Source organism: Nanorana parkeri, unplaced genomic scaffold (assembly GCF_000935625.1).
Source record: "Nanorana parkeri isolate BGI_ZX_2015 unplaced genomic scaffold, ASM93562v1 scaffold1623, whole genome shotgun sequence".
Classification (NCBI taxonomy): Eukaryota; Metazoa; Chordata; class Amphibia; order Anura; family Dicroglossidae; genus Nanorana; species Nanorana parkeri.
This window is the reverse complement of record NW_017307891.1, coordinates 115684-128454: the sequence shown is the minus strand read 5'-3', so window position 1 is coordinate 128454 and position 12771 is coordinate 115684. Positions and strand designations below refer to the sequence as shown.

Genomic DNA, 12771 nt, shown 5'->3' with positions numbered 1-12771 from the left:
GGGGGGATCTTTTCTTTATTTGGTTACTCTGTTTTTTACTGTTTATTGTTGTTTGCTGATATGCAAATGTACCAATTGTTCCTCTTTAGTTCCCATCGTTCCCATGGTTCTATTGTATTGAAAAATCTTTAAATAAAGACTATATACAATAATATGAACTTTACACATATCTTTGAAATGACAACAAAGACACCTTTAGAAATGTTTAGTAATGACAATCTATGAACAGATACCTATAGATAATTGAAGGCTTTTTATTCTGTGCATACCTTATTTTTCTTTTCTTCCACATTCTTATCACAGTGGCCATTTTTACTAAGTACAGATGAATATATCTCTCTTTACTTCCTGGAACTCTGGCACATGTGACTAGGACAGGTGACCATGTACATCATTTCAAGGGAAGAAATGCCTTTCCCCGAGAACATGCGAGATTATGCAGTTTACAGATCAGATTTCCAGGCAATGCATTGCTGATGTAACCTTGCCAGGATGCAGAGCCAAAGGAAATTTCACCGCTCCAACTCCACAGCCACCACCAGGACTCCCCAGGTGCCGGTCCAATAGGTGCGTCTCCACCCTGGAATGTAGAAGTATACGAACAGACCACACTATTCAGAGAATTCCAATACTTCAGACTTTATTGAAATTCACAGCAAATCCAGTATAATACAAGTGAATACAAGTGTATAAAGCAACAAATACCAGCACTGCACACCCCACAACCAGCTACAACCTCTCACATGTTTCACCCATAGGCTTATTCATAGAGGTCACAGGATGCATCCAACTTAGGCACACTGATGCCTCTAGTCCAAGATAAGAACTAGCAGGGTTCTCTGAGATAATACAGGAGGGATGCCATAGACACTGGCTTGAATTTCTGATATGATTTAAATACATTTTTGTACTCATCAAAAAGATATAACAAAATACTTCCAGGTGTGTATTTAACAAACCAATAAGAGAACTTAATTTAGTTAATAACGAGAGTTCAGCAATGGCATCCTGCATATTTTTCTTGGTTCAGGTTTGCTTTACCAAACAAGCAGTTACAAGTTCTCAGGTATAACAAAATCTGTGTTGTCACCATAGAAAAATGCCTAAATCTCTGTGACTTAGGATTGCACTCTCTGTCACACAGCAGTGGGTGGATACATACTCCGGAGAAGAATCTGAATGGGTGTCTGCAGAGAAATTGCAGCATGCTGGGCGCAGTTAGCTAAAAGCTGACGCGTGTCATGTTGAGACTGTGATCTCACCCTCCTTTGATAATTGAGTGAGCCTTGCCAGAACTTCTCTAGAAATTAGCACATTACTGGTAACAAGCCAAAATCATTTTTAGAAACTCTGGGATTACCCTGATCAAATGGGAGCATAGGAAATATATTGTCATTGGCCATAGCATCTAACCCATTTTTTTATTAGAAAGACGGAAGGCAAATTTAAAGTGAAATTGAAGTCAAAAGGTTTTTATGGTATTTAAAATGCTGATTAAATCAGTAAAGTTTTTTTTACAGAATCAGCTGGTCCCCTGAGCACTGGCCCTTAAATCCTGATTAGTCTTGGTGCTTTCCCTTGCAAGGTCCTATGGAGCCACCCCTGTGTGTGCTGGAAAGCTGTGTTTGGCTCCACAAATACACAGGGACAGCAAGGCAATCCACTCCCTTCTCCCTGCTTCCCTCTCCTCCTTCGCCCCCCTTCCTTCCCTAATTTAGTAGAAGGACAGCTGCTGGAGACTGCTTTGTCCCCAGTGATCTTATACTGGACAGGAAGTTCAGCTAAGCTGAGCTGAGAGAGTTGGAGCTGTTTGGAAACATGATGACTACGCGTTTGAGCACAAATATAAAACAAAATAACTTGCTGGGCAATGTGAAAAACACTTTAACTCTTCTCCCAATATTAGGGTTGAATTTACCCTAATGTACCCTACCCTAGGGTTGAATTATTCACACATGGGCTAGTGCCTATGGCAGTGGGGTTAGAGGTGACAGCAGCAAGCCTCAGAATGACCTATTTGTGATAACTGTTGCCTGGTTTCCCTCTCCTGGTCACCTCTGGGCTTTTGTGGCTAAATTTAGGGAATCTGTAAACTTTTTTTTTAATGTCAGGTGATTTTACTCTGCAGCAGCTACACAAATGGAATTATCATTTTTGGGCGAGCTGACCTTGTAATATCTTGTAGACATGTGATTAAGTGGCTACATAAATTCTTATCATACATGTATTGGTTGTTCGCTGGAACTCCCCTGGTGCTGCTACATGGAATTTGGGTCCAGATTTAACCCTAGGCAATGTTTTTGGGTTGCTCTAGAGGGTGGAAGCCACAGGGCATGTATGCCTTAAATTATTCTTATCCTGGACATTCCCCCCAATATTTGGGTGAGTGGATGAATGGGCCTTGAACCCTAAGGTCTATTTTATGTTTATTTTATTGTTATCATCCAATAGTGTGGCAATGGTTCAAATATAGAGAATGGTAAAATTGGACTGACAACTGTTACACACTGAAGGATTTCAATGATCACCGTGGGTTGTGGCAGGAATGAGTGTGTCTATTAAAACCCCACACTGTGTCCAAACCAAGTTTATTCTAACAGATTGTTTATTAAGCCAGCATGTTTCAAGGGCTGTAGCCCCCTTCCACAACACAAAAAGTGAAAATAATAAAAAAGGGTTTTTTAGATTTATTTTTTTGTACCTTTAACACAAAATTGATAAAAACACAAAAACTTACTTTTTTTTTGTTGTCTTCTCAGGCTCCACATGTTTTTTTTAAATGGCTGCCAGACTTCTGTGTACAGCGTAGGGAGTGGAAAAACTCCTTTTCCCACAATGCTTTGCTTCTCTTGTGCACGAGCATCATTAATATTCAAAGTGGTACCTCCCCCTGGGCAGTGCAGAGTAACTGGAAGATTTTTTTGTGTGACTACAGTTGGAGGATTGCTGTGATTGCTAAAGAAATCCGTTATATATGGTTCTGAGCGATTACTGGAGACAAAATAAAACAGATTTATTTGTCAATCACAACAATCCTCCAACTGTAGTCGCATGTAAAATATAAATCTCCCGGTTACTCTGCATTGTCAAATCATTCCAAGTCATCCCCAGTGTACTTATTACACACAATAAAATGTGCCACAAAAACATGTGAATTGTAAATATACAATCTGCATCAGTGTCCCAGACAGAAATCTTCAATTAAGGATGCACTGATACACTGCGCACAGCCCTGGTGACATGTCGTGCACATCTCCGATGACCCCACACATGCCCGGTGACCCCACAAATACCCGGTGACCCCGCCCATCCCCTGGGACCCCGCCCATTCTTGGTGACCCTGCAATCTTTGGTGACCCTGCACTTCTCCGGTGACACTACACATCCCTGGTGATCCCGCGCATCCTAGGTGACCCCGCACATCTCCAGTGACCCTGCAATCCTAGGTGACCCCGTACATCTCCGGTGACACTGCACATCTCCGGTGACCCGGCACATCCCCAATGACCTCGCACATCTCAGGTGACAGCTCACATTTTTGGTGACCCCTATGCGAGAGATCTTTAATGTGAGAGCCTGCCTGGTGCCATACAGCCTTTGCAACAAAATCATCCCACCATCTTTTTTTCTTGCTACTGCTGAGGCCCATTCATTCCTATAGACAAGCCAAACTTTGCTGGATGGCTGGTGTTCCTTTTTGATTAATTTAAGATGAACTGTATTGTGAAAGCTGTGCCCAAAAAGCAAAAGCAGAAGACAGGGAATTAGTCACCAGTTCAAGTTTAAATAAGAGAATCTGCGCTCTTGGAGAGATAAGGCTAAAATGTTAAAATATTAGTCCTAAAGCTGCTATGAAATGGTAAAATATGATGTGCAAGTAATAACACAGCGCTAAAGGTAAATTCCGTAAAAATTTACCTTTAGCGCTGTGTTATTACTTGCACAATTAGTCACCAGTATTGCTTGTGGACTCCATGCAGCTGCTTATTATTGCCTTATTCTGCAACGCGTCTTTATGTAGAGGTGGCCATCTTGGTAAAGACAGGGCTTTGCTTCCCTATGTCAGAGTCTCCAGCAAAGAGACCCATGTGCAGCACAATAGTGACATCACCAAATCTCCCGAGACTAGCAGTCAGAACAAGCAGAGCCTTAGTTATCAGACTGCAAATATACAGCTATGAGGCTGTATAGGAGTGCGTAGGCACCCTCACATATCAGCAAATGCACTGCTATTTTTCAGGAGGAAATTAATGCAAAAGTGTATTGTGCAGGAACAATTAACATGGTAAAATGTTCCCTACAACAGCAAATCTTAACTTTTGGAGCTTATTTCCACTTCATATGGACAATTAAAGGGATTATTTAAAGGACAACTGTGAAACTGGCTCTCAAAACTTGTCATTTATGGAGAGAATCAGCATTTTGTGTAATTATCATGAATATTAAAATGCCTAAATACTGAACAGTGAGCATATACATGAAAATGCTATTTCCCTTAAAAGCCCCCCTTCCGATATTTCATTATTTTCTATACAGCAGTTGCAGGGCAATCATCATAACATTAATACACGCACCTCCTCCACACTTTCATTTTGTAGACCGCACATTATTTCCCTAACAATTGCCGGCATTAATGCCATTTTATTAAGCAAGGTGATACCGCTGTTGTTGATTGTTACAGGCCGAATGCATTTTTAATATGCCATCTCTCACGTTACTTTATTCCAAAGGCATAAATGGATGGTCCTGCTGTTACTAAGTATCGTTATACGGTAGGGACAGCAGGCAGTGCGGAGCGGCCGTTTACTTACCCCAATACGTCTTCCATAGTCATGTTTCCTTGTTACAAATCACAGGCTTATCTGAGCAATGCGCTCTCATTCAGTAATTTATTCATAATCAGTTCCTTGCCACGCTTGTTTGTTCACTACATTAACGGCAGATAAAAGGGACCGAGATCTGTGCATTGAACTGACCCTCTTAGTGATACATCGCGAGTTATAACGCACAGCCCATTAATGCCTGCATAAAATGAAGCTGCATTTATTGTGGTGTTAGCGAGGATTTGCATGTACCGGGAATTAAAATATTTATTAGGCTTACTAACAAAAAAAGGTGTATGTAGTATGTATGTAGAAATGGGAATTCCAAAAATGTGTTGATATCAGTTATCATCATTTTACAGAATGTGCAGGGTTGTTTGTGCTGTGCTGGACTGTGACAGCACAATAATTAACCGCTTCATGACTGAAGGTCATTAAAGTGTAGATGTCCAGACCAAATTAAGCAGCAAGAATTAATTTACTAAAACTGATATTAAAGTTAACATTTTTTTAAGCTATTTCATATGATGATTACATCACTTACAATGGAAGATGCCCCTTGATGTTTGCAGAATCAGCTTCCCCCTGACCACTGGCCCAGATATCGTGTTTGACAGTGGCTCCTTTCCCTTGCAGAGTCCTTCGGAGTCACCCTTGTGTGTAATAGTAAGCTGTATGTGTAACCACAAACACACAGGCACAGCATAACAAGGCAATGTCCCTCCCCTGATCGCCTATCCTTCCTTCCTCCCTCCTTCCTTCAAGCAAGCCAGTAGAAGGACAGGTGCTGGAGACTGTGCTGTCCCTTATGATCTTGTACTGGATAAGAAGTTCGGGGAAGCAGAGCTGTTTAGAAACATGATGATTGATTGAATGAATGTGTGGGGAAAATGTAAAGAAATACTTTTTGCAATGTATATTTGTTTGATCTTAATTATTGAAAATGCTTGAAATCTTAATACTATTTAACGGTATTTCTAGGATTAATTTTCTGACCTAACTCATTTTTATATTGAGTGTATATAAAGCCCCAATTTGTTTTTACAAACCTCTAAATATATTGTATTCTGTGTATTGTTATAATGATTACCCTGTTCATGGGCAAAATGTGGAAAAGTGTGTTTTTAGTTATAACAGTTTGTTATTAAAAATGTTTGACTGCTTAAATAAATAGTTTCATCATTTTAGATGGAGTTGGAGATGGATGGAGAGAATTATTATTATTAGGATTAGTATTCAGGATTTATATAGCGCCAACAGTTTGCTCAGCACTTTTCAATATAAGGAGGACATTACAGTTACAATACAATTAAAGACAAGATGGTTAGGAGAGCCCTGCCTGTGAGGGCTTACAATGCTTAAACATGATTTTATTTTGTGTATTGTTTATTTTACACATACCAGTTTTTAAGCAAACATTTTAATTGCTTGAATTCATTTTTAACACTGTATCTCTTTCCCCTGTGCGCAGAGAGTGCAGAGAGCAAGGCACAGTGCCATCTACAAGCTGGAGAAGTGTGTACAAAAAGTTTAGTTATCATCATGATTGGCTGTGACATGACCTGAAAGAATGCCTATTGGTTCCTGATTGTTAGTCTAAGACCCAAGGCTGTCAGTTTGTAACAGTTTTGTAACAGAACTATGATCATACACAGATTCAACATAGATCAAAGTGTAAGCACACGTTTGGTGCACTTACACTTATATCATAGCATCTTCTGCCCCCAGCTTATCCTCCCAGTATTAAACTCACCTGCTCCCAATCCAGTGAGATATCACTAACTAGACTGCACATCCGCTTCTTAAAAATACCTCCCGGTTGGGCCCACCTAGATAAATGTATCCCTATTCCTACAGAATTCTGAGTACGAGCTAAGCTAAGTAGTTGCCCATATTGACCAATCCAGTTTCATTATTTATAATACATGAAAAAGAAAAAAAGTGGTCTCATTGGTCCCAATTAGTAGCTGCCTTACTCTCCACTTTATATTAACTTCTGCCCATTTGTTATTAATAGATCCATATAGGGTAATGATCAGTTCTATTTTTACTAATATTTAATACAACATCATGACGCTCTTCAATCTACTTTGCCCTGTGAATGTTGCAAGATGTTTCAACTGTTTAATTATTTATTTATTTGTGTCAATGCAGGATCAGCGGAGGATATTTGGATGGCAATATGGGTATGCTCTGTGGATTGACAATTACGTGTTGGATGTAACCTCTGATTTTTGCACTGGACTTGGAGTAAGGATCGAAGACTGTTTTGAATACACACTACCAAAAATGAAGAAGGACTTTTGTTTACATGGCATTCTGCTATGCCTGGGTATCGCATACTGTAGCCACGTCTCATCGACGCGGAAGAGCAGTAAGTTAAGGCAATCATATCACGGACACCATGAAAAGGGCAAAGAAGGGCAAGTATTACACAGATCCAAGAGGGGATGGGTATGGAACCAGTTTTTTGTAATAGAGGAATACACCGGACCAGACCCTGTGCTTGTTGGACGGGTAAGAAAACACCTTTTCTTTTCCTTTAATATTCTTCTTTGTAATGTTATTGCTATCAGCTTACTCATAATCAGTAATGTGAAGATGGCTTCTATGAATGCAAAAAACATTGGGGGGAATTTACCAAGACTGAAGCAGACAGAATCTGAAGCAACCAATCAGCTTCTTTTTTTTTTTTTTTAAAGCTTAACTGATCAAGCTGAAGATCAAAGCTGATTGGTTACTATGCAAAGCTGCTCCGGATTCTGTCTGCTTCAGTTTTGGTAAATCCCCCTCCACCCATTATATACTGATCCTTAGCAAGCAATCATGTGTTTGCTTTCATTAAACACTAAACACTAGTACAATTATTTGTTATAGGTTTCAGCACTTCTTCTACATGATAGGTTTAGTATATGTTCACTAATGACTCAATAAAACAAAATTCATTCCAGAACAAACATACAGAAAACCACTTAGCAACCTTTAATGGTTCACAAGGTGCGTTTCCAAAACATTTGCTTGCATTGAATTTGTAACTCCAATGCAGACAAGTCCTAGTGCACGGAATGTGTTGCTTTTGTGTATTTTTTTTTTTTTTTTTTTAAGTTTATTAAAATGTTAAATATTTTCTTAATTTTTTAAAAGAAGAACTTGCAGTGGGGCTCATGCTCGTTTTTGCCGAGGGTCAAAAATAACAAAGTTATACTCACCCGAACCTCCCGGCCAACTGGTTCTGACAGCGTTCCCTCCTGCCTGTCTCTTCCTCTGCAGCAGTGACAGTATGTCCCTTGGCATCCACATTTCCAGTACACAGTGTATGACTCAGGGACCTTAGACTGCTGCAGTGGAGGGGAAGAGAGGCTCCAGAGACCAGTCTAAGAGCCGGCAGGCTCGGGGAATTGGTTGAATATTTTTGAAGTATGTTTTCAAAGTTGAATAACTTTTTTATTTTTGACCCTAAGCAAAAAACGGACACGTAATCCTTGCGGTGCGGGGAATAGCGCCACTGCAAGGGTTAGTACAATTTTTACTTTTCTTTAAGACATATCATATAGGCAACAGGTGTATCCTAAAATGGAACTGGTAGCTGTTTGTTACTGTACTTTGCACATCTTCATTGTTCTTCGCTGAATAAATATGAATCCATCATTCAACATTATCTGACTTTTTTATACTTTGCGTGCACTGTTTGCATATACAATAGATTTGTAGCAGGCTATGCTACCTGTTTTTGTGTGTTTGGGATAAAGGACAGCCTATGGAACTTATGGAAATGCCTGGAGCTGAATGTGTGCCCTTTATGTCTGTTGATTTTTTTTTTTTATTAATTGGCTGGAGTTCTGTTGAAGTAATTATTACCGAGCTGAACAGTGGGTGGTATAATATGATCATCCATCGAATTCTATAAAACATGCAAACCAGAAGGTTCCATTATGATTTTGTAAGATCCCGAGGTAGCTTAGAAAATACTCCTAATATAAAACAGTTGCTAAATGCTGACTGACAGATTATTCTGTTGTTAGCCTCAGTAGTAAATCAATATAACATAACTATAACATAACTATATCATAACTAGAACATAACAATATCATAACTAGAACATAACTATAACTTAACAATATCATAACTAGAACATAACAATATCATAACTAGAACATAACAATAACATAACAATATCATAACTAGAACATAACTAGAACATAACTATATCATAACTATAACATAACAATATCATAACTAGAACATAACAATATAATAACTAGAACATAACTAGAACATAACTATATCATAACTATAACATAGCAATATCATAACTAGAACATAACAATATCATAACTAGAACATAACTAGAACATAACAATAACATAACTATATCATAACAATAACATAACAATAGCATAACTAGAACATAACTACATCATAACTATAACATAATACCATAACTATATCATAACTATAACATAACTATAACATAACTATATCATAACTATAACATAACTAGAACATAACTAGAACATAACTATATCATAATTATAACTTAAGTAGAGCATAACTATAACATAACAACATCATAACTAGAACATAACTAGTCATAACTAGAACATAACATAGTTAATCTTGCTAACCACAAGTAAAAAAAAAGTGGAGAAGAAGCCATGAATCCGATGCCATGATTCACCAAGCTTTAGCAGCCTGCAAGGCTAATATTCAATTAAGTTAACCGTATAAAGTTTTACGTATGCTTTGTGATGATTATATTTGTGTTACTGCATACTGGCCTTGTCTCATATACCATTCCCTTGAAGCTAAAAGTTAAACTGCCAGCCCAATATTATGATTCTCTATATTTGTACAACTGCCACACTATTAGATGATAACAATTAGGGATGCACAGATACTTTTCGAGTACCAGTGCAGATACTTGGCATTTTCATGAGAACTACCAGGGTTGCAGCGGTCGCAGCTGGGACCTGGCTCTGGTGCTCCACCACTGTCCTGAAATCATTAGTCTGTATTGTTTTAGAAAAACTGTCACTTGACAATAAACAAAAATGCATCAGTACTCGTACTTGTAAGTACTCGGCAAGTACCAGTACTCGTACTCGCAAAACTGGTATCTGTGCATCCCTTTATTTATATTTATAAAAACAAAATCGTACATTACAACAGAGATGTACAAATCCCGGGAGCTCCATGTGCTCCTTACACATGACAGCTGCCTCCTAATTTTTGAATTGTTCTCTAGTGTAGTTTTGGAGCTCAAAAGTATCGGTACATGTACTCGTACTTGTACCGAGTTCTGTACTTGGTATCTGTGCAACCCTAATAACAATACAATGAGGATAAAAAGAAACCTTAGAGTTGAAAGGCCATTCATCCAGTCACCCAAATATTGGGGTGGATAACCAGGATAATAATAATTTAAAGTGATAATAAAATCAAATTGTTTTGAAGCTATTTCAAATGCTGATAAAAATCACTTACAATGGATGCTGCTCCTTGATGTTTAACATTTTTTAGTTTCCTGCAGAATCAGCTGGCCCCTGAGTACTGGCCCATATATCCTATTTTAGGGGGCTCCTTTCCTTTCAGTCCTATAGAGCCCCCTTGTGTGTGCTAGTAAGCTGTGCGTGTCTCTACAAACACACCGGTACAGCAAAGCAAGACACTCCCCTGCTCCCTGCCCCTCTTCCCTTCCTCTTTCCTTTTCCTCAATAGTAGATGGAAAGACTGCACTGTCCCTTGTGATCTTGTACTGGATAGGAAGTTCAGGGAAGCCGAGTTGAGAGAGTTGGAGTTAGCTGTTTGGCAACTTGATGACTGTAAGTGTTTGGGCAAAAGTTGAAATAAATATTTTGCTGAGCAATGTATTTTTGTTTGCTTTGGATTTATTATTGAAAAAAAAGGGTGAGCGCTTAATATTACTTAAAGGAGAACTATGAAGTGAGTGAAAATACCATCGCTCGCTCACTTCTCGATCATCTTCCTGCAGAGAGAAGTGACTGTCAGTCACGGCTCCATGCAGGGATTCCTCCCTCCCCGCTCCGATCCTCCAGTGTTGACTCTAGATAGGCAGAACCAGCTGTCAATCACACAGCTGGGTGGATCTCAGCAGTAATGTCGACATCCGTCCCGGCTGCGGCGGTTTCAGTGTACCGCGAGCTGTAGCTGTACTGAGCTTTGGGTCACAGGAGGATGCTAGTATACGTCCTCCCGTGAACTATGGGGAAAAACCCTTACTCCATAGTTCTCTTTTAAAGGAAAACATTGCAGTAGCAACTATGACAGGAAGGTGGCTCTGTCTGTGCACTGTACTTTGTTACCTATACCGAGGGAAGATTCATAGGGGTCTATTCACTAAGCTGCCGAAGGATCTAGCCGTAGCTTCGGCTGATCCTTCGGCTAGCTTTGGCCCCAGGACCCCTTCGTTCAAGAACCGAAGGGCTGCTGTATGGGCTATTCACTATAGCCAGTACAGCTCCCGAAGTTGGCCGAACGGCTCAGTCGAGCCGCTTTTGTTTTATTCTAACGGCAGCAGAACCGCCCGGCCAATAGAAAACAGTTGGGTGGAGCTAGCTGTCACTGCTAGCTCAGCCCAATCGTTTTCTATTTTATTTGTTCTACTTTTTTTTACTGTTTTTCTATTCTGCTCGGTACCACAGAGGTACCGGGAACAATAGCCGAGCCGAACTGCGACTGCACTTTGGGTCGGCCGAACATGCTGAGCATGTTTGGTTGACCCAAAGCCAGCCGCAGCAAGCCGATGTACGACTGATTTTAGTGGGTGTACGGCTGAAATCAGCCGTACAAGCCTGAAGTGAATAGCCGAATAGCGTTTGGCTCACTTCACTGCGGTCGGTTATTCACTCGTCTGCCTACGGCAGCTTTGTGGATAGACCCCATATATGCTTGCAATAATGCTACTAACATACTATACCTTGTAAGAGTATGCAGTATTTGACAGCTTATACAAGTAGAATGGAACAAATAACACTTATACGTTCCCTGTGAGATTTGTACTTTTTTTGAATATGGGATTTGGATCATAACTCTCCAAATTCTATAACTGCCTTTGATATGTGTATAAAATGTTCTCTGATTCTTCCAATTTTTATTAAGTCAATTTTGTTTTTACAATAGTGCCTAACTACTGCTTTACCTTTAGTTATCAATATGGCTGTGCTGTCATGTGACTCTTTGCTGTAACAAGACTGATGACATTATTTTACCTTGCTTATATTGTGTGTCCTCTAAAAAAAAATGAGGGCACCGAACATGAAAATCAACAAAACATTATTAAGATTTACAAATATGTTTCACGCTGCAGATATTGCATTATCCGTGCCCTGCATCATCTCCCAAGACCTAAATTTCCAATAATCAATGGTTTGTATTTTTCCCCTAATGATATCCTTAATTTTTCACTCAGTTATTTCTATGGATTTCCGATACAGCCCTCATAACTAAATTGATTCACAGCAGCGGTGTGGACGAGAATTGCATTTTAGTTTATCCAGACACAGATAACAATCTAACATATAAATTCATATTTGAGGGCTGAGTACGTGCAGCTCTCCTTCTTTCCGAGGAGACAGATCTTCTAATAGAATGACCTTGTATGCATTGCTATTTGATTTTTTGGCAGTGTGCTGATTTGTCAGTAACTTAAAGGCAGTGTGCTGATTTGTCAGTAACTTAAAGGCAGTGTGCTGATTTGTCAGTAACTGCCAGGACAAGACTCTGGGTTCAAATCACATCGGAGACACGGGGAAGCCTGCCTTGAAGAGGTTTTATTGAAGATTGACGGCACCTGAACGCGTGGCACATTAGTGCCGGAGTTCCAGTCCAGTGCAATCTGCAAAAAGTAGTGCTTGCAGCATTTTTGCAGATCGCACTGGACTGGAACGCAGGCACTAATGTGGGGGGGGGGGGGGGGGGGGGGGGGGGG

At 39.7% G+C, this 12771-nt stretch overlaps 1 protein-coding gene across 1 annotated transcript in view; it reads left to right on the top strand.

Annotated features, from left to right (window-relative positions):
- CDH11 (cadherin 11) overlaps window positions 1-12771 on the top strand; it is a 142461-nt gene that overhangs the window by 71119 nt on the left and 58571 nt on the right. The window contains exon 2 of the mRNA XM_018570897.1: window positions 6978-7340. Within this exon, the coding sequence (XP_018426399.1) occupies window positions 7113-7340 (228 nt within the window). The 5' untranslated portion in view covers window positions 6978-7112. The remainder of the gene's footprint in view (window positions 1-6977; window positions 7341-12771) is intronic.